At 61.5% G+C, this 18,252-nt stretch overlaps 1 protein-coding gene across 1 annotated transcript in view; it reads right to left on the bottom strand.

Annotated features, from left to right (window-relative positions):
- The window catches only part of LOC147091404 (protein FAM131B-like), a 131,416-nt gene extending 113,826 nt beyond the window's left edge, over positions 1–17,590 (bottom strand). The window contains exon 1 of the mRNA XM_085976589.1: positions 17,300–17,590. Coding sequence (XP_085832715.1) covers positions 17,300–17,327 — 28 coding nt within the window. The 5' untranslated portion in view covers positions 17,328–17,590. The remainder of the gene's footprint in view (positions 1–17,299) is intronic.
- Positions 17,591–18,252: the final 662 nt, after the last annotated feature.

Here is an 18,252-nt window from a genome sequence, read left to right on the forward strand (position 1 = left end):
CAGACTCCAGAATCAAGACTCCAGACTCCAGTCTCCAGACTCCAGACTCCAGAAACAAGTCTCCAGTCTCCAGTCTCCAGTCTCCAGACTCCAGTCTCCAGTCTCCAGACTCCAGTCTCCAGTCTCCAGACTCCAGACTCCAGTCTCCAGTCTCCAGACTCCAGACTCCAGACTCGTCTCCAGACTCCAGTATCCAGTCTCCAGTCTCCAGACTCCAGTCTCCAGTCTCCAGACTCCAGACTCCAGACTCCAGAATCAAGTCTCCAGACTCCAGTCTCCAGTCTCCAGACTCCAGACTCCAGTCTCCAGTCTCCAGTCTCCAGACTCCAGTCTCCAGACTCCAGTCTCCAGACTCCAGACTCCAGACTCCAGAATCAAGTCTCCAGTCTCCAGTCTCCAGTCTCCAGACTCCAGACTCCAGTCTCCAGACTCCAGACTCCAGACTCCAGACTCCAGACTCCAGTCTCCAGTCTCCAGTCTCCAGTCTCCAGTCTCCAGACTCCAGTCTCCAGTCTCCAGTCTCCAGACTCCAGTCTCCAGACTCCAGTCTCCAGACTCCAGTCTCCAGGCACCAGTCTCCAGACTCCAGACTCCAGTCTCCAGTCCCCAGTCCCCAGTCCCCAGTCTCCAGTCTCCAGACTCCAGTCTCCAGTCTCCAGTCTCCAGTCTCCAGACTCCAGTCCCCAGTCCCCAGTCCCCAGTCTCCAGTCTCCAGTCCCCAGTCTCCAGTCTCCAGTCTCCAGACTCCAGTCTCCAGACTCCAGTCTCCAGTCCCCAGACTCCAGTCTCCAGACTCCAGACTCCAGTCTCCAGTCTCCAGACTCCAGTCTCCAGACTCCAGTCTCCAGACTCCAGTCTCCAGTCTCCAGACTCCAGACTCCAGTCTCCAGTCTCCAGACTCCAGACTCCAGTCTCCAGTCTCCAGACTCCAGTCTCCAGACTCCAGACTCCAGTCTCCAGTCTCCAGACTCCAGTCCCCAGTCTCCAGTCTCCAGACTCCAGACTCCAGTCTCCAGACTCCAGACTCCAGTCTCCAGTCTCCAGTCTCCAGTCCCCAGTCTCCAGTCTCCAGTCTCCAGTCTCCAGACTCCAGTCTCCAGTCTCCAGTCTCCAGTCTCCAGTCTCCAGACTCCAGTCTCCAGACTCCAGACTCCAGTCTCCAGACTCCAGTCTCCAGACTCCAGGCTCCAGTCTCCAGACTCCAGTCTCCAGTCCCCAGTCCCCAGTCCCCAGTCTCCAGTCCCCAGTCTCCAGTCTCCAGACTCCAGTCTCCAGTCTCCAGACTCCAGTCCCCAGTCCCCAGTCCCCAGTCCCCAGTCTCCAGTCTCCAGTCTCCAGTCTCCAGTCTCCAGACTCCAGACTCCAGTCTCCAGTCCCCAGACTCCAGTCTCCAGACTCCAGACTCCAGTCTCCAGTCTCCAGACTCCAGACTCCAGTCTCCAGACTCCAGTCTCCAGACTCCAGTCTCCAGTCTCCAGACTCCAGTCTCCAGTCTCCAGACTCCAGTCTCCAGTCTCCAGACTCCAGTCTCCAGACTCCAGACTCCAGTCTCCAGTCTCCAGACTCCAGACTCCAGTCCCCAGTCCCCAGTCTCCAGACTCCAGTCTCCAGTTTCCAGACTCCAGACTCCAGTCTCCAGTCTCCAGTCTCCAGTCCCCAGTCCCCAGTCTCCAGTCTCCAGTCTCCAGACTCCAGTCTCCAGACTCCAGACTCCAGTCTCCAGACTCCAGTCTCCAGACTCCAGTCTCCAGTCTCCAGTCTCCAGTCCACAGTCCCCAGTCTCCAGTCTCCAGTCTCCAGACTCCAGTCTCCAGTCTCCAGTCTCCAGACTCCAGTCGCCAGTCTCCAGTCTCCAGTCTCCAGTCCGCAGTCTCCAGTCTCCAGTCTCCAGACTCCAGTCTCCAGTCTCCAGACTCCAGTCTCCAGACTCCAGACTCCAGACTCCAGACTCCAGACTCCAGTCTCCAGACTCCAGACTCCAGTCTCCAGTCTCCAGACTCCAGTCTCCAGACTCCAGAATCAAGTCTCCAGACTCCAGTCTCCAGTCTCCAGACTCCAGACTCCAGTCTCCAGACTCCAGTCTCCAGTCTCCAGTCTCCAGACTCCAGTCTCCAGTCTCCAGTCTCCAGTCTCCAGACTCCAGTCTCCAGTCTCCAGACTCCAGACTCCAGTCCCCAGTCCCCAGTCTCCAGACTCCAGTCTCCAGTCTCCAGACTCCAGACTCCAGTCTCCAGTCTCCAGTCTCCAGTCCCCAGTCTCCAGTCTCCAGTCTCCAGTCTCCAGACTCCAGTCTCCAGACTCCAGACTCCAGTCTCCAGACTCCAGTCTCCAGACTCCAGTCTCCAGTCTCCAGTCTCCAGTCCACAGTCCCCAGTCTCCAGTCTCCAGTCTCCAGACTCCAGTCTCCAGTCTCCAGTCTCCAGACTCCAGTCTCCAGACGCCAGTCTCCAGTCTCCAGTCCCCAGTCTCCAGTCTCCAGTCTCCAGACTCCAGTCTCCAGTCTCCAGACTCCAGTCTCCAGACTCCAGACTCCAGACTCCAGACTCCAGACTCCAGTCTCCAGACTCCAGACTCCAGTCTCCAGTCTCCAGACTCCAGTCTCCAGACTCCAGAATCAAGTCTCCAGACTCCAGTCTCCAGTCTCCAGACTCCAGACTCCAGTCTCCAGACTCCAGTCTCCAGTCTCCAGTCTCCAGACTCCAGTCTCCAGTCTCCAGTCTCCAGTCTCCAGTCTCCAGACTCCAGTCTCCAGTCTCCAGTCTCCAGACTCCAGTCTCCAGTCTCCAGTCTCCAGACTCCAGTCTCCAGACTCCAGTCTCCAGTCTCCAGACTCCAGTCTCCAGTCTGCAGTCTCCAGACTCCAGTCTCCAGTCTCCAGACTCCAGTCTCCAGTCTCCAGACTCCAGTCTCCAGGCTCCAGTCTCCAGTCTCCAGTCTCCAGACTCCAGTCTCCAGACTCCAGACTCCAGTCTCCAGACTCCAGTCTCCAGTCTCCAGTCTCCAGTCTCCAGTCTCCAGTCTCCAGTCTCCAGTCTCCAGACTCCAGACTCCAGTCTCCAGTCTCCAGACTCCAGTCTCCAGACTCCAGACTCCAGTCTCCAGTCTCCAGTCTCCAGACTCCAGTCTCCAGACTCCAGACTCCAGTCTCCAGACTCCAGAATCAAGTCTCCAGTCTCCAGACTCCAGTCTCCAGAATCCAGTCTCCAGACTCCAGTCTCTAGTCTCGACTCCAGTCTCGTCTCCAGTCTCCCAGATCCACAGTCTCCCAGTCCCTCAGTCTCCCAGTCCCTCAGTCTCCCAGTCCCTCAGTCTCCCAGTCCCTCAGTCTCCCAGTCCCTCAGTCTCCCAGTCCCTCAGTCTCCCAGTCCCTCAGTCGCCCAGTCGCCCAGTCGCTCAGTCGCCCAGTCCCTCAGTCGCCCAGTCCCTCAGTCGCTCAGTCGCCCAGTCCCTCAGTCGCCCAGTCCCTCAGTCGCCCAGTCGCCCAGTCGCTCAGTCGCCCAGTCCCTCAGTCGCCCAGTCCCTCAGTCGCTCAGTCGCCCAGTCCCTCAGTCGCCCAGTCCCTCAGTCTCCCAGTCTCCCAGTCCCTCAGTCTCCCAGTCCCTCAGTCTGCGAGTCCCTCCGTCTCCCAGTCCCTCCGTCTCCCTGTCCCTCCGTCTCCCAGTCCCTCCGTCTCCCAGTCCCTCCGTCTCCCAGTCCCTCAGTCTCCCAGTCCCTCAGTCTCCCAGTCCCTCAGTCTCCCAGTCCCTCCGTCTCCCAGTCCCTCCGTCTCCCAGTCCCTCCGTCTCCCAGTCCCTCCGTCTCCCAGTCCCTCCGTCTCCCAGTCCCTCCGTCTCCCAGTCCCTCCGTCTCCCAGTCCCTCCGTCTCCCAGTCCCTCCGTCTCCCAGTCCCTCCGTCTCCCAGTCACTCCGTCTCCCAGTCCCTCCGTCTCCCTGTCCCTCCGTCTCCCTGTCCCTCCGTCTCCCTGTCCCTCAGTCTCCCTGTCCCTCAGTCTCCCTGTCCCTCAGTCTCCCTGTCCCTCAGTCTCCCTGTCCCTCAGTCTCCCTGTCCCTCAGTCTCCCTGTCCCTCAGTCTCCCAGTCCCTCAGTCTCCCTGTCCCTCAGTCTCCCTGTCCCTCAGTCTCCCTGTCCCTCAGTCTCCCTGTCCCTCAGTCTCCCTGACCCTCAGTCTCCCTGTCCCTCAGTCTCCCAGTCCCCCAGTCTCCCACTCCCCCAGTCTCCCAGTCCCCCAGTCCCTCAGTCTCCCACTCCCTCCGTCTCCCACTCCCTCCGTCTCCCACTCCCTCCGTCTCCCACTCCCTCCGTCTCCCACTCCATCCGTCTCCCACTCCCTCCGTCTCCCACTCCCTCAGTCTCCCACTCCCTCACTCTCCCACTCCCTCACTCTCCCACTCCCTCACTCTCCCACTCCCTCACTCTCCCACTCTCTCACTCTCCCACTCCCTCACTCCCTCACTCTCCCACTCCCTCACTCTCCCACTCCCTCACTCTCCCACTCCCTCACTCTCCCACTCCCTCACTCTCCCACTCCCTCAGTCTGCCTGTCCCTCAGTCTCCCAGTCACTCAGTCTCCCATTCCCTCAATCTCCCAGTCCCTCATTCTCCCAGTCACTCAGTCTCCCAGTCACTCAGTCTCCCAGTCACTCAGTCTCCCAGTCACTCAGTCTCCCAGACCCTCAGTCTCCCAGACCCTCAATCTCCCAGTCCCTCAGTCTCCAAGACCCTCAGTCTCCCAGACCCTCAGTCTCCCAGTCACTCAGTCTCCCAGTCCCTCAGTCTCCCAGTCTCCCAGTCCCACATTCTCCCAGTCCCTCAGTCTCCCAGTACCTCAGTCTCCCAGCCTCCGGACTCTCAGTCCAGCAGTCCCTCAATCTCCCAGTCCCTCCGTCTCCCAGTCCCTCAGTCTCCCAGTCCCTCAGTCTCCCAGTCCCTCAGTCTCCCAGTCCCTCAGTCTCCCAGTCCCTCAGTCTCCCAGTCCCTCAGTCTCCCAGTCCCTCAGTCTCCCAGTCTCACAGTCCCTCAGCCTCACAGTCCCTCAGTCTCACAGGCCCTCAGTCTCACAGTCCCTCAGTCTCACAGTCCCTCAGTCTCACAGTCCCTCAGTCTCACAGTCCCTCAGTCTCACAGTCCCTCAGTCTCACAGTCCCTCAGTCTCACAGTCCCTCAGTCTCACAGTCCCTCAGTCTCACAGTCCCTCATTCTCCCAGTCGCTCATTCTCCCAGTCCCTCAGTCTCCCAGTCTCCATCTCCCAGTCTCCTCAATCTCCCATTCCCTCAGTCCCTCACTACCTCAGTCTCCCAGTCCCTCAGTCTCGCACTCCGTCAGTCTCCCACTCTGTCAGTCTCCCACTCCCTCAGTCTCCCACTCCTTCAGTGTCCCATTCCCTCAATCAACCATTCCCTCAATCTCCCGTCCCTCAATCTCCCAGTCCCTCAGACTCCCAGACCCCAGTCTCCCATTCCCTCACTCTCCCAGTCTCCCAGTCCCTCAGTGTCCGAGTCCCTCAGTCTCCCAGTCCCTCAGTCTCCCAGTCGCTCAGTCTCCCAGTCCCTCAGTCTCCCAGTCCCTCAGTCTCCCAGTCCCTCAGTCTCCCAGTCCCTCAGTCTCCCAGTCCCTCAGTCTCCCAGTCCCTCAGTCTCCCAGTCCCTCAGTCTCCCAGTCCCTCAGTCTCCCAGTCCCTCAGCCTCCCAGTCCCTCAGCCTCCCAGTCCCTCAGCCTCCCAGTCCCTCAGCCTCCCAGTCCCTCAGCCTCCCAGTCCCTCAGTCTCCCAGTCCCTCAGTCTCCCAGTCCCTCAGCCTCCCAGTCCCTCAGCCTCCCAGTCCCTCAGCCTCCCAGTCCCTCAGCCTCCCATTCCCTCAGCCTCCCAGTCCCTCAGCCTCCCAGTCCCTCAGCCTCCCAGTCCCTCAGCCTCCCAGTCCCTCAGCCTCCCAGTCCCTCAGCCTCCCAGTCCCTCAGCCTCCCAGTCCCTCAGCCTCCCAGTCCCTCAGTCTCCCAGTCCCTCAGTCTCCCAGTCCCTCAGTCTCCCAGTCCCTCAGTCTCCCAGTCCCTCAGTCTCCCAGTCCCTCAGTCTCCCAGTCCCTCAGTCTCCCAGTCCCTCAGTCTCCCAGTCCCTCAGTCTCCCAGTCCCTCAGTCTCCCAGTCCCTCAGTCTCCCAGTCACTCAGTCTCCCAGTCACTCAGTCTCCCAGTCACTCAGTCTCCCAGTCACTCCGTCTCCCAGTCACTCGGTCTCCCAGTCACTCGGTCTCCCAGTCACTCGGTCTCCCAGTCACTCGGTCTCCCAGTCACTCGGTCTCCCAGTCACTCGGTCTCCCAGTCACTCGGTCTCCCAGTCACTCAGTCTCCCAGTCACTCAGTCTCCCAGTCACTCAGTCACTCAGTCTCCCAGTCACTCAGTCTCCCAGTCACTCAGTCTCCCAGTCACTCAGTCTCCCAGTCACTCAGTCTCCCAGTCACTCAGTCTCCCAGTCACTCAGTCTCCCAGTCACTCAGTCTCCCAGTCACTCAGTCACTCAGTCTCCCAGTCACTCAGTCTCCCAGTCACTCAGTCTCCCAGTCACTCAGTCTCCCAGTCACTCAGTCTCCCAGTCACTCAGTCTCCCAGTCACTCAGTCTCCCAGTCACTCAGTCTCCCAGTCACTCAGTCACTCAGTCTCCCAGTCACTCAGTCTCCCAGTCACTCAGTCTCCCAGTCACTCAGTCTCCCAGTCACTCAGTCTCCCAGTCACTCAGTCACTCAGTCTCCCAGTCACTCAGTCTCCCAGTCACTCAGTCTCCCAGTCACTCAGTCTCCCAGTCACTCAGTCTCCCAGTCACTCAGTCTCCCAGTCACTCAGTCTCCCAGTCACTCAGTCACTCAGTCACTCAGGCTCCCAGTCACTCAGTCTCCCAGTCACTCAGTCTCCCAGTCACTCAGTCTCCCAGTCACTCAGTCTCCCAGTCACTCAGTCTCCCAGTCACTCAGTCTCCCAGTCACTCAGTCTCCCAGTCACTCAGTCTCCCAGTCCCTCAGTCTCCCAGTCCCTCAGTCTCCCAGTCCCTCAGTCTCCCTGTCCCTCAGTCTCCCTGTCCCTCAGTCTGCCAGTCCCTCAGTCTGCCAGTCCCTCAGTCTGCCAGTCCCTCAGTCTGCCAGTCCCTCAGTCTCCCAGTCCCTCAGTCCCCCAGACCCTCCGTCTCCCAGTCCCTCAGCCTTCCAGTCCCTCAGTCTCCCAGTCCCTCAATTTGCAATTCCCTCAGACCCTCAGTCTCCCAGACCCTCATTCCCTCAGTCTCCCAGTCCCTCAGACACCCAGTCCTTCAGTCTCCCAGTCCCTCCGTCTCCCAGTCCCTCCGTCTCCCAGTCCCTCCGTCTCCCAGTCCCTCCGTCTCCCAGTCCCTCCGTCTCCCAGTCCCTCAGTCTCCCAGTCCCTCAGTCTCCCAGTCCCTCAGTCTCCCAGTCCCTCAGTCTCCCAGTCCCTCAGTCTCCCAGTCCCTCAGTCGCTCAGTCCCTCAGTCCCTCAGTCGCCCAGTCCCTCAGTCTCCCAGTCCCTCAGTCTCCCAGTCCCTCAGTCTCCCAGTCCCTCAGTCTCCCAGTCACTCAGTCTCCCAGTCACTCAGTCTCCCAGTCACTCAGGCTCCCAGTCACTCAGTCTCCCAGTCACTCAGTCTCCCAGTCACTCAGTCTCCCAGTCACTCAGTCTCCCAGTCACTCAGTCTCCCAGTCACTCAGTCTCCCAGTCAATCAGTCTCCCAGTCACTCAGTCTCCCAGTCACTCAGTCTCCCAGTCACTCAGTCTCCCAGTCACTCAGTCTCCCAGTCACTCAGTCTCCCAGTCACTCAGTCTCCCAGTCCCTCAGTCTCCCAGTCCCTCAGTCTCCCTGTCCCTCAGTCTCCCTGTCCCTCAGTCTGCCAGTCCCTCAGTCTGCCAGTCCCTCAGTCTGCCAGTCCCTCAGTCTGACAGTCCCTCAGTCTCCCAGTCCCTCAGTCTCCCAGTCCCTCCGTCTCCCAGTCCCTCAGCCTTCCAGTCCCTCAGTCTCCCAGTCCCTCAGTCTCCCAGTCGCTCAGTCTCCCAGTCTCCCAGTCCCTCAGTCTCCCAGTCCCTCAGTCTCCCAGTCCCTCAGTCTCCCAGTCCCTCAGTCTCCCAGTCCCTCAGTCTCCCAGTCCCTCAGTCTCCCAGTCCCTCAGTCTCCCAGTCTCCCAGTCCCTCAGTCTCCCAGTCCCTCAATTTGCAATTCCCTCAGACCCTCAGTCTCCCAGACCCTCATTCCCTCAGTCTCCCAGTCCCTCAGTCTCCCAGTCCCTCAGTCTCCCAGTCCCTCCTTCTCCCAGTCCCTCCGTCTCCCAGTCCCTCAATTTGCAATTCCCTCAGACCCTCAGTCTCCCAGACCCTCATTCCCTCAGTCTCCCAGTCCCTCAGACACCCAGTCCCTCAGTCTCCCAGTCCCTCCGTCTCCCAGTCCCTCAATCTCCCACTCCCTCAGTCTCCCACTCCCTCAGTCTCCCACTTCCTCAGTCTCCCACTCCCTCAGTCGCTCAGTCTCTCAGTCGCTCAGTCCCTCAGTCTCCCACTCCCTCAGTCTCCCACTCCCTCAGTCTCCCACTCCCTCAGTCTCCCACTTCCTCAGTCTCCAACTCCCTCAGTCTCCCACTCCCTCAGTCTCCCACTCCCTCAGTCTCCCACTCCCTCAGTCTCCCACTCCCTCAGTCTCCCACTCCCTCAGTCTCCCACTCCCTCAGTCTCCCACTCCCTCAGTCTCCCACTCCTTCAGTCTCCCATTCCCTCAGTCAACCATTCCCTCAATCTCCCATCCCTCAAGCTCCCAGTCCCTCAGTCCCTCAGTCTCCCAGTCTCCCAGTCTCCCAGTCTCCCAGTCTCCAGGTCTCCCAGTCTCCCAGTCCCTCAGTCTCGCAGTCCCTCAGTCTCGCAGTCCCTCAGTCTCGCAGTCTCCCAATCCCTCCGTCTCCCAGTCCCTCCGTCTGCCAGTCCCTCCGTCTCCCAGTCCCTCCGTCTCCCAGTCCCTCCGTCTGCCAGTCCCTCCGTCTCCCAGTCCCTCCGTCTCCCAGTCCCTCCGTCTCCCAGCCCCTCCGTCTCCCAGCCCCTCCGTCTCCCAGCCCCTCCGTCTCCCAGCCCCTCCGTCTCCCAGCCCCTCCGTCTCCCAGCCCCTCCGTCTCCCAGCCTCTCCGTCTCCCAGCCCCTCCGTCTCCCAGCCCCTCCGTCTCCCAGCCCCTCCGTCTCCCAGCCCCTCCGTCTCCCAGTCCCTCAGTCTCCCAGTCCCTCAGTCTCCCAGTCCCTCAGTCCCTCAGTCTCCCAGTCCCTCAGTCTCCCAGTCCCTCAGTCTCCCAGTCCCTCAGTCTCCCAGTCCCTCAGTCTCCCAGTCCCTCAGTCTCCCAGTCCCTCCGTCTCCCAGTCCCTCCGTCTCCCAGTCCCTCCGTCTCCCAGTCCCTCCGTCTCCCAGTCCCTCCGTCTCCCAGTCCCTCCTTCTCCCAGTCCCTCCGTCTCCCAGTCCCTCCGTCTCCCAGTCCCTCCGTCTCCCAGTCCCTCCGTCTCCCAGTCCCTCCGTCTCCCAGTCCCTCAGTCTCCCAGTCCCCTCAGTCTCCCAGTCCCTCAGTCTCCCAGTCCCTCAGTCTCCCAGTCCCTCAGCCCCCAATTCCCTCAGTCCCTCAGTCTCACAGTCCCTCCGTCTCCCACTCCCTCAGTCTCCCAATCCCTCACTCTCCCAGTCCCTCACTCTCCCAGTCCCTCACTCTCCCAGTCCCTCACTCTCCCAGTCCCTCAGGCTGCCAGTCCCTCAGGCTCCCAGTCCCTCACTCTCCCAGTCCCTCACTCTCCCAGTCCCTCACTCTCCCAGTCCCTCACTCTCCCAGTCCCTCACTCTCCCCGTCCCGCAGTCTCCACGTCCCGCAGTCTCCCAGTCCCTCAGACTCCCAGTCCCTCAGTCTCCCAGTCCCTCAGTCTCCCAGTCCCCCGTCCCCTCGGTCTCTGAGTCCCCCATCCCCTCAGTCTCCCAGTCCCGCAGTCTCCCAGTCCCGCAGTCTCCCAGTCCCTCACTCTCCCAGTCCCTCACTCTCCCAGTCCCTCACTCTCCCAGTCCCTCACTCTCCCAGTCCCTCACTCTCCCCATCCCGCAGTCTCCCCGTCCCGCAGTCTCCCAGTCCCTCAGTCTCCCAGTCCCTCAGTCTCCCAGTCCCTCAGTCTCCCAGTCCCCCGTCCCCTCGGTCTCTGAGACCCCCATCCCCTCAGTCTCCCAGTCCCGCAGTCTCCCAGTCCCGCAGTCTCCCAGTCCCTCACTCTCCCAGTCCCTCACTCTCCCAGTCCCTCACTCTCCCAGTCCCTCACTCTCCCAGTCCCTCACTCTCCCAGTCCCTCACTCTCCCAGTCCCTCACTCTCCCAGTCCCTCCGTCTCCCAGTCCCCCCGTCTCCCAGTCCCTCCGTCTCCCAGTCCCTCCGTCTCCCAGTCCCGCAGTCTCCCAGTCCCGCAGTCTCCCAGTCCCGCAGTCTCCCAGTCCCGCAGTCTCCCAGTCCCGCAGTCTCCCAGTCCCGCAGTCTCCAGTCCCGCAGTCTCCCAGTCCCGCAGTCTCCCAGTCCCTCACTCTCCCAGTCCCTCACTCTCCCAGTCCCTCACTCTCCCAGTCCCTCAGGCTGCCAGTCCCTCAGGCTGCCAGTCCCTCAGGCTGCCACTCATTCAGTCTCCCACTCCCTCAGTCTCCCACTCCCTCAGTCTCCCACTCCCTCAGTCTCCCACTCCCTCAGTCTCCCACTCCCTCAGTCTCCCACTCCCTCAGTCTCCCAGTCCCTCACTCTCCCAGTCCCTCAGGCTGCCAGTCCCTCAGGCTGCCATTCCCTCAGGCTCCCAGTCCCTCACTCTCCCAGTCCCTCACTCTCCCAGTCCCTCACTCTCCCCGTCCCGCAGTCTCCCAGTCCCTCAGTCTCCCAGTCCCTCAGTCTCCCAGTCCCCCGTCCCCTCGGTCTCTGAGTCCCCCATCCCCTCAGTCTCCCAGTCCCGCAGTCTCCCAGTCCCGCAGTCTCCCAGTCCCGCAGTCTCCCAGTCCCTCACTCTCCCAGTCCCTCACTCTCCCAGTCCCTCACTCTCCAGTCCCTCACTCTCCCAGTCCCTCACTCTCCCAGTCCCTCGGACTCCCGGTCCCCCGGTCTCCCGGTCTCCCGGTCTCCCGGTCTCCCGGTCTCCAGGTCTCCCAGTCTCCCAGTCCCTCAGTCTCGCAGTCCCTCAGTCTCGCAGTCCCTCAGTCTCGCAGTCTCCCAGTCCCTCCGTCTCCCAGTCCCTCCGTCTCCCAGTCCCTCCGTCTCCCAGTCCCTCCGTCTCCCAGTCCCTCCGTCTCCCAGTCCCTCCGTCTCCCAGTCCCTCCGTCTCCCAGTCCCTCCGTCTCCCAGTCCCTCCGTCTCCCAGTCCCTCCGTCTCCCAGTCCCTCCGTCTCCCAGTCCCTCCGTCTCCCAGCCCCTCCGTCTCCCAGCCCCTCCGTCTCCCAGCCCCTCCGTCTCCCAGCCCCTCCGTCTCCCAGCCCCTCCGTCTCCCAGCCCCTCCGTCTCCCAGCCCCTCCGTCTCCCAGCCCCTCCGTCTCCCAGCCCCTCCGTCTCCCAGCCCCTCAGTCTCCCAGCCCCTCAGTCTCCCAGCCCCTCAGTCTCCCAGCCCCTCAGTCTCCCAGCCCCTCAGTCTCCCAGTCCCTCTGTCTCCCAGTCCCTCAGTCTCCCAGTCCCTCCGTCTCCCAGTCCCTCCGTCTCCCAGTCCCTCCGTCTCCCAGTCCCTCCGTCTCCCAGTCCCTCCGTCTCCCAGTCCCTCCGTCTCCCAGTCCCTCGTCTCCCACTCCCTCAGTCTCCCAGTCCCTCCGTCTCCCAGTCCCTCAGTCTCCCAGTCCTCAGTCTCCCAGTCCCTCAGCCCCAATTCCCTCAGTCCCTCAGTCTCACAGTCCCTCCGTCTCCCACTCCCTCAGTCTCCCAATCCCTCAGTCTCCCAGTCCCTCACTCTCCCAGTCACTCAATCTCCGAGTCACTCAGTCCCTCAGTCTCCCAGTCCCTCAGTCGCCGATTCCTTCAGTCTCCCAGTCCCTCCGTCTCCCAGTCCCTCCGTCTCCCAGTCCCTCCGTCTCCCAGTCCCTCCGTCTCCCAGTCCCTCCGTCTCCCAGTCCCTCCGTCTCCCAGTCCCTCCGTCTCCCAGTCCCTCCGTCTCCCAGTCCCTCCGTCTCCCAGTCCCTCAGTCTCCCAGTCCCTCAGTCTCCCAGTCCCTCAGTCTCCCAGTCCCTCCGTCTCCCAGTCCCTCCGTCTCCCAGTCCCTCCGTCTCCCAGTCCCGCCGTCTCCCAGTCCCGCCGTCTCCCAGTCCCGCCGTCTCCCAGTCCCGCCGTCTCCCAGTCCCGCAGTCTCCCAGTCCCGCAGTCTCCCAGTCTCCCAGTCCCGCAGTCTCCCAGTCCCGCAGTCTCCCAGTCCCTCCGTCTCCCAGTCCCGCAGTCTCCCAGTCTCCCAGTCCCGCAGTCTCCCAGTCCCGCAGTCTCCCAGTCCCGCAGTCTCCCAGTCCCGCAGTCTCCCAGTCCCGCAGTCTCCCAGTCCCGCAGCCTCCCAGTCCCGCAGCCTCCCAGTCCCGCAGCCTCCCAGTCCCTCACTCTCCCAGTCCCTCACTCTCCCAGTCCCTCACTCTCCCAGTCCCTCACTCTCCCAGTCCCTCACTCTCCCAGTCCCTCAGGCTGCCAGTCCCTCAGGCTCCCAGTCCCTCACTCTCCCAGTCCCTCACTCTCCCAGTCCCTCACTCTCCCCGTCCCGCAGTCTCCCCGTCCCGCAGTCTCCCAGTCCCTCAGTCTCCCAGTCCCTCAGTCTCCCAGTCCCCCGTCCCCTCGGTCTCTGAGTCCCCCATCCCCTCAGTCTCCCAGTCCCGCAGTCTCCCAGTCCCGCAGTCTCCCAGTCCCGCAGTCTCCCAGTCCCTCACTCTCCCAGTCCCTCACTCTCCCAGTCCCTCACTCTCCCAGTCCCTCACTCTCCCCGTCCCGCAGTCTCCCCGTCCCGCAGTCTCCCCGTCCCGCAGTCTCCCAGTCCCTCAGTCTCCCAGTCCCTCAGTCTCCCAGTCCCTCAGTCTCCCAGTCCCCCGTCCCCTCGGTCTCTGAGACCCCCATCCCCTCAGTCTCCCAGTCCCGCAGGCTCCCAGTCCCGCAGTCTCCCAGTCCCGCAGTCTCCCAGTCCCTCACTCTCCCAGTCCCTCACTCTCCCAGTCCCTCCGTCTCCCAGTCCCTCCGTCTCCCAGTCCCTCCGTCTCCCAGTCCCTCCGTCTCCCAGTCCCTCCGTCTCCCAGTCCCTCCGTCTCCCAGTCACTCCGTCTCCCAGTCCCGCAGTCTCCCAGTCCCGCAGTCTCCCAGTCCCGCAGTCTCCCAGTCCCGCAGTCTCCCAGTCCCGCAGTCTCCCAGTCCCGCAGTCTCCCAGTCCCGCAGTCTCCCAGTCCCGCAGTCTCCCAGTCCCGCAGTCTCCCAGTCCCGCAGTCTCCCAGTCCCGCCGTCTCCCAGTCCCGCCGTCTCCCAGTCCCGCAGTCTCCCAGTCCCGCAGTCTCCCAGTCCCGCAGTCTCCCAGTCCCGCAGTCTCCCAGTCCCGCTGTCTCCCAGTCCCTCACTCTCCCAGTCCCTCACTCTCCCAGTCCCGCAGTCTCCCAGTCCCTCACTCTCCCAGTCCCTCAGGCTGCCAGTCCCTCAGGCTGCCAGTCCCTCAGGCTGCCACTCCCTCAGTCTCCCACTCCCTCAGTCTCCCACTCCCTCAGTCTCCCACTCCCTCAGGCTGCCAGTCCCTCAGGCTGCCAGTCCCTCAGGCTCCCAGTCCCTCACTCTCCCAGTCCCTCACTCTCCCAGTCCCTCACTCTCCCCGTCCCGCAGTCTCCCCGTCCCGCAGTCTCCCAGTCCCTCAGTCTCCCAGTCCCTCAGTCTCCCAGTCCCCCGTCCCCTCGGTCTCCGAGTCCCGCATCCCCTCAGTCTCCCAGTCCCGCAGTCTCCCAGTCCCGCAGTCTCCCAGTCCCTCACTCTCCCAGTCCCTCACTCTCCCAGTCCCTCACTCTCCCAGTCCCTCACTCTCCCAGTCCCTCACTCTTCCAGTCCCTCACTCTCCCAGTCCCTCCCTCTCCCAGTCCCTCCCTCTCCCAGTCCCTCCCTCTCCCAGTCCCTCCCTCTCCCCGTCCCTCCGTCTCCCCGTCCCTCCGTCTCCCAGTCCCTCCGTCTCCCAGTCCCTCCGTCTCCCAGTCCCTCAGTCTCCCAGTCCCTCAGTCTCCCAGTCCCTCAGTCTCCCAGTCCCTCAGTCTCCCAGTCCCTCAGTCTCCCAGTCCCTCAGTCTCCCAGTCCCTCAGTCTCCCAGTCCCTCAGCCCCCAATTCCCTCAGTCCCTCAGTCTCACAGTCCCTCCGTCTCCCAATCCCTCAGTCTCCCAGTCCCTCACTCTCCCAGTCACTCAATCTCCGAGTCACTCAGTCCCTCAGTCTCCCAGTCCCTCAGTCGCCGATTCCTTCAGTCTCCCAGTCCCTCCGTCTCCCAGTCCCTCCGTCTCCCAGTCCCTCCGTCTCCCAGTCCCTCCGTCTCCCAGTCCCTCCGTCTCCCAGTCCCTCCGTCTCCCAGTCCCGCAGTCTCCCAGTCCCGCAGTCTCCCAGTCCCGCAGTCTCCCAGTCCCGCAGTCTCCCAGTCCCGCAGTCTCCCAGTCCCGCAGTCTCCCAGTCCCGCAGTCTCCCAGTCCCGCAGTCTCCCAGTCCCGCAGTCTCCCAGTCCCGCAGTCTCCCAGTCCCGCAGTCTCCCAGTCCCTCACTCTCCCAGTCCCTCACTCTCCCAGTCCCTCACTCTCCCAGTCCCTCACTCTCCCAGTCCCTCACTCTCCCAGTCCCTCACTCTCCCAGTCCCTCAGGCTCCCAGTCCCTCACTCTCCCAGTTCCTCACTCTCCCAGTCCCTCACTCTCCCAGTCCCTCACTCTCCCAGTCCCTCACTCTCCCCGTCCCGCAGTCTCCCAGTCCCTCAGTCTCCCAGTCCCCCGTCCCCTCGGTCTCTGAGTCCCCCATCCCCTCAGTCTCCCAGTCCCGCAGTCTCCCAGTCCCGCAGTCTCCCAGTCCCGCAGTCTCCCAGTCCCTCACTCTCCCAGTCCCTCACTCTCCCAGTCCCTCACTTTCCCAGTCCCTCACTCTCCCAGTCCCTCACTCTCCCAGTCCCTCACTCTCCCAGTCCCTCAGTCCCTCAGTCTCCCAGTCCCTCAGTCTCCCAGGCTCCCAGTCCCTCAGGCTCCCAGTCCCTCAGGCTCCCAGTCCCTCACTCTCCCAGTCCCTCACTCTCCCAGTCCCTCACTCTCCCAGTCCCTCAGTCTCCCAGTCCCGCAGTCTCCCAGTCCCGCAGTCTCCCAGTCCCGCAGTCTCCCAGTCCCGCAGTCCCGCAGTCTCCCAGTCCCGCAGTCTCCCAGTCCCGCAGTCTCCCAGTCCCTCACTCTCCCAGTCCCTCACTCTCCCAGTCCCTCACTCTCCCAGTCCCTCGGTCTTTCCGTCCCTCGGCCTCCCAGTCCCTCGGCCTCCCAGTCCCTCCGGCTCCCATTCCCCCAGTCTCCCAGTCCCTCAGTCTCCCAGTCCCTCAGTCTCCCAGTCCCTCGTAGAGCAAGTTATTATCTTAATGGAAAGAAACTGGAAAGTACTGAAGTACAAAGGGATCTGGGGGTCCTGGTGCACGGAACTCAAAAGGTTAGTATGCAGGTGCAGCAAGTGATTAAGAAGGCCAATGGAATGTTGGCTTTCATTGCTAGGGGGATAGAATATAAAAATAGGGAGGTATTGCTTCAGTTGTACAAGGTATTGGTGAGACCGCACCTGGAAAACTGTTCCATACTTAAGAAAGGACATACTTGCTCTCGAGTCAGTACAAAGAAGGTTCACTCGGTTAATCCCGGGGATGAGGGGATGGACATATGAGGAGAGGTTGAGTAGATTGGGACTCTACTCATTGGAGTTCAGAAGAATGAGAGGCGATCTTATTGAAACATATAAGATTGTGAAGGGGTTGGATCGGGTGGATGCGGGGAGGATGTTCCCGATGATGGGTGAAACTAGGACTAGGGGGCATAGTCTTAGAATAAGGGGCTGCTCTTTCAAAACTGAGATGAGGAGGAATTACTTCACTCAGAGGGTGGTAGGTCCATGGAATATGCTGCCCCAAAAAGCTGTAGAAGCTACATCATTACATAAATTTAAAACAGAAATAGACATTTTCCTAGAAGTAAAGAGAATTAAGGGTTACGGGGAGCGGGCAGGAATTTGGACATGAGTCTAGGTTCGGATCGGTCATGGCCCTGTGGGTAGCGGAGCGGGCCCAGGGGCCGTGTAGCCTGATCCTGCTCCTATTTCGTGTGTCTAATTCTGTTAGATTCAGGAGATGGTTCTGTGATAGTGGATTGGCAGTTAGGATCAGATCAGCCGTGATCTTATTGAATGGCAGAGCAGGCTCGAGGGGCCGATTGGCCTACTCCTGCTCCTATTTCTTATGTTCTTATGTTCTCAGTCTCCCAGTCCCTCCGTCTCCCGGTCCCCCAGTCTCCCGGTCCCTCAGTCTCCCGGTCCCTCAGTCTCCCGGTCCCTCAGTCTCCCGGTCCCTCAGTCTCCCGGTCCCTCAGTCTCCCGGTCCCTCCGTCCCTCAGTCTCCCAGTCCCTCAGTCCCTCAGTCTCCCAGTCCCTCAGTCTCCCAGTCCCTCAGTCTCCCAGTCCCTCAGTCCCTCAGTCTCCCAGTCCCTCAGTCTCCCAGTCCCTCAGTCTCCCAGTCCCTCAGTCCCCCAGTCCCTCAGTCCCCCAGTCCCTCCGTCTCCCAGTCCCTCCGTCCCTCAGTCTCCCGGTCCCTCCGTCCCTCAGTCTCCCAGTCCCTCAGTCCCTCAGTCTCCCAGTCCCTCAGTCTCCCAGTCCCTCAGTCCCTCAGTCTCCCAGTCCCTCAGTCCCTCAGTCCCCCAGTCCCTCCGTCTCCCAGTCCCCCAGTCCCTCAGTCCCCCAGTCCCTCCGTCCCCCAGTCCCTCCGTCTCCCAGTCCCTCCGTCCCTCAGTCTCCCAGTCCCTCAGTCCCTCAGTCCCCCAGTCCCTCAGTCCCCCAGTCCCTCAGTCCCTCAGTCCCTCAGTCTCTCAGTCCCTTACTCCCTCAGTCTCCCAGTCCCTCAGACTCCCAGTCCCTCAGTTTTCCAGTCCCTCAGTCTCCCAGTCCCTCAGTCTCCCAGTCCCTCAATCTCCCAGTCCCTCAGTCCCCCAGTCTCTCAGTCCCTCAGTCTCCCAGCTCCCTCAGTCCCCCAGCTCTCAGCTCCCAAATTAATTACAGAGCAGACAGATTTGATTGAGCGAGCGACTCACCGATAGTCCGAGATCCAATGCAACCCATGGTGTCCGCGATAGATCGGTGCTAATATCCGCTTATTTCAGTCAGAATATCAGAATGGTCACTGGACGCAGAATTGCTGACATCTCTCTCTATCTCTGTAGCATCCACGGCCGATAGCAGGAACTGTCTCTCTCTCTCTCTCACCTTCCCTCCGTCCCTCCCACCCTTCCTCTCTCTCTCTCTTGTGTTTTTCTCTCCAAATCTCTCTCTCTTTCTGTCTCAGAGTCTCAGTTCTTCCCTTTCCCTCTCTCTCTGTCTCTCTCTCTCTCTCTGTTGCTCTCCCTCTCTCTAGCTCTCCCTCCCTCCCTCCCTCTCCCTCCCACTCTCTCTCTCTCTCTCTCTCCCCTCTCACACACACTGCAGTCTTTTGCCTACAATGGAGGGGATGTACAAGCACAGTGCTTGCAGGTTTTTGCACAGATTGGTGGAGAGAGGCTGGGCGTGGTGAATGACACACTGCTCCTGCCTCCTGGTTAAAGGGCTGCCTGCTGCCTGCTGCCTGCTCGCTCTCTCTCTCTCCCCCGCTCCCACTCTGTTTACCATCTGCCCACAGCCACGGGAAGGTATTGCCTGCAATACAAATCAGGGCCAAGCACAGCCATACCAAGAGAGAGACAGAGAGAGGGAGAGAGACAGAGAGAGAGAGACAGAGGGACAGAGAGAGGGAGAGGGACAGAGAGAGAGAGAGAGAGACAGAGAGAGAGACAGAGGGACAGAGAGAGAGAGAGAGACAGAGACGGAGAGAGGGAGAGACAGTCGGAGACAGAGATAGAGAGAGGCAGAGATAGAGAGAGAGAGAGAGAGAGACAGAGAGAGAGAGACAGAGAGCGAGACAGAGAGAGAGACAGAGAGACAGACAGAAAGCGAGAGACAGAGACAGAGAGAGAGCGAGAGACAGAGAGAGAGACAGACAGAGAAATTTATA

Source organism: Somniosus microcephalus, unplaced genomic scaffold (assembly GCF_052327205.1).
Source record: "Somniosus microcephalus isolate GS21.2 unplaced genomic scaffold, FLI_Smic_1.0 unresolved_chr3, whole genome shotgun sequence".
In the NCBI taxonomy this organism is placed as follows: Eukaryota; Metazoa; Chordata; class Chondrichthyes; order Squaliformes; family Somniosidae; genus Somniosus; species Somniosus microcephalus.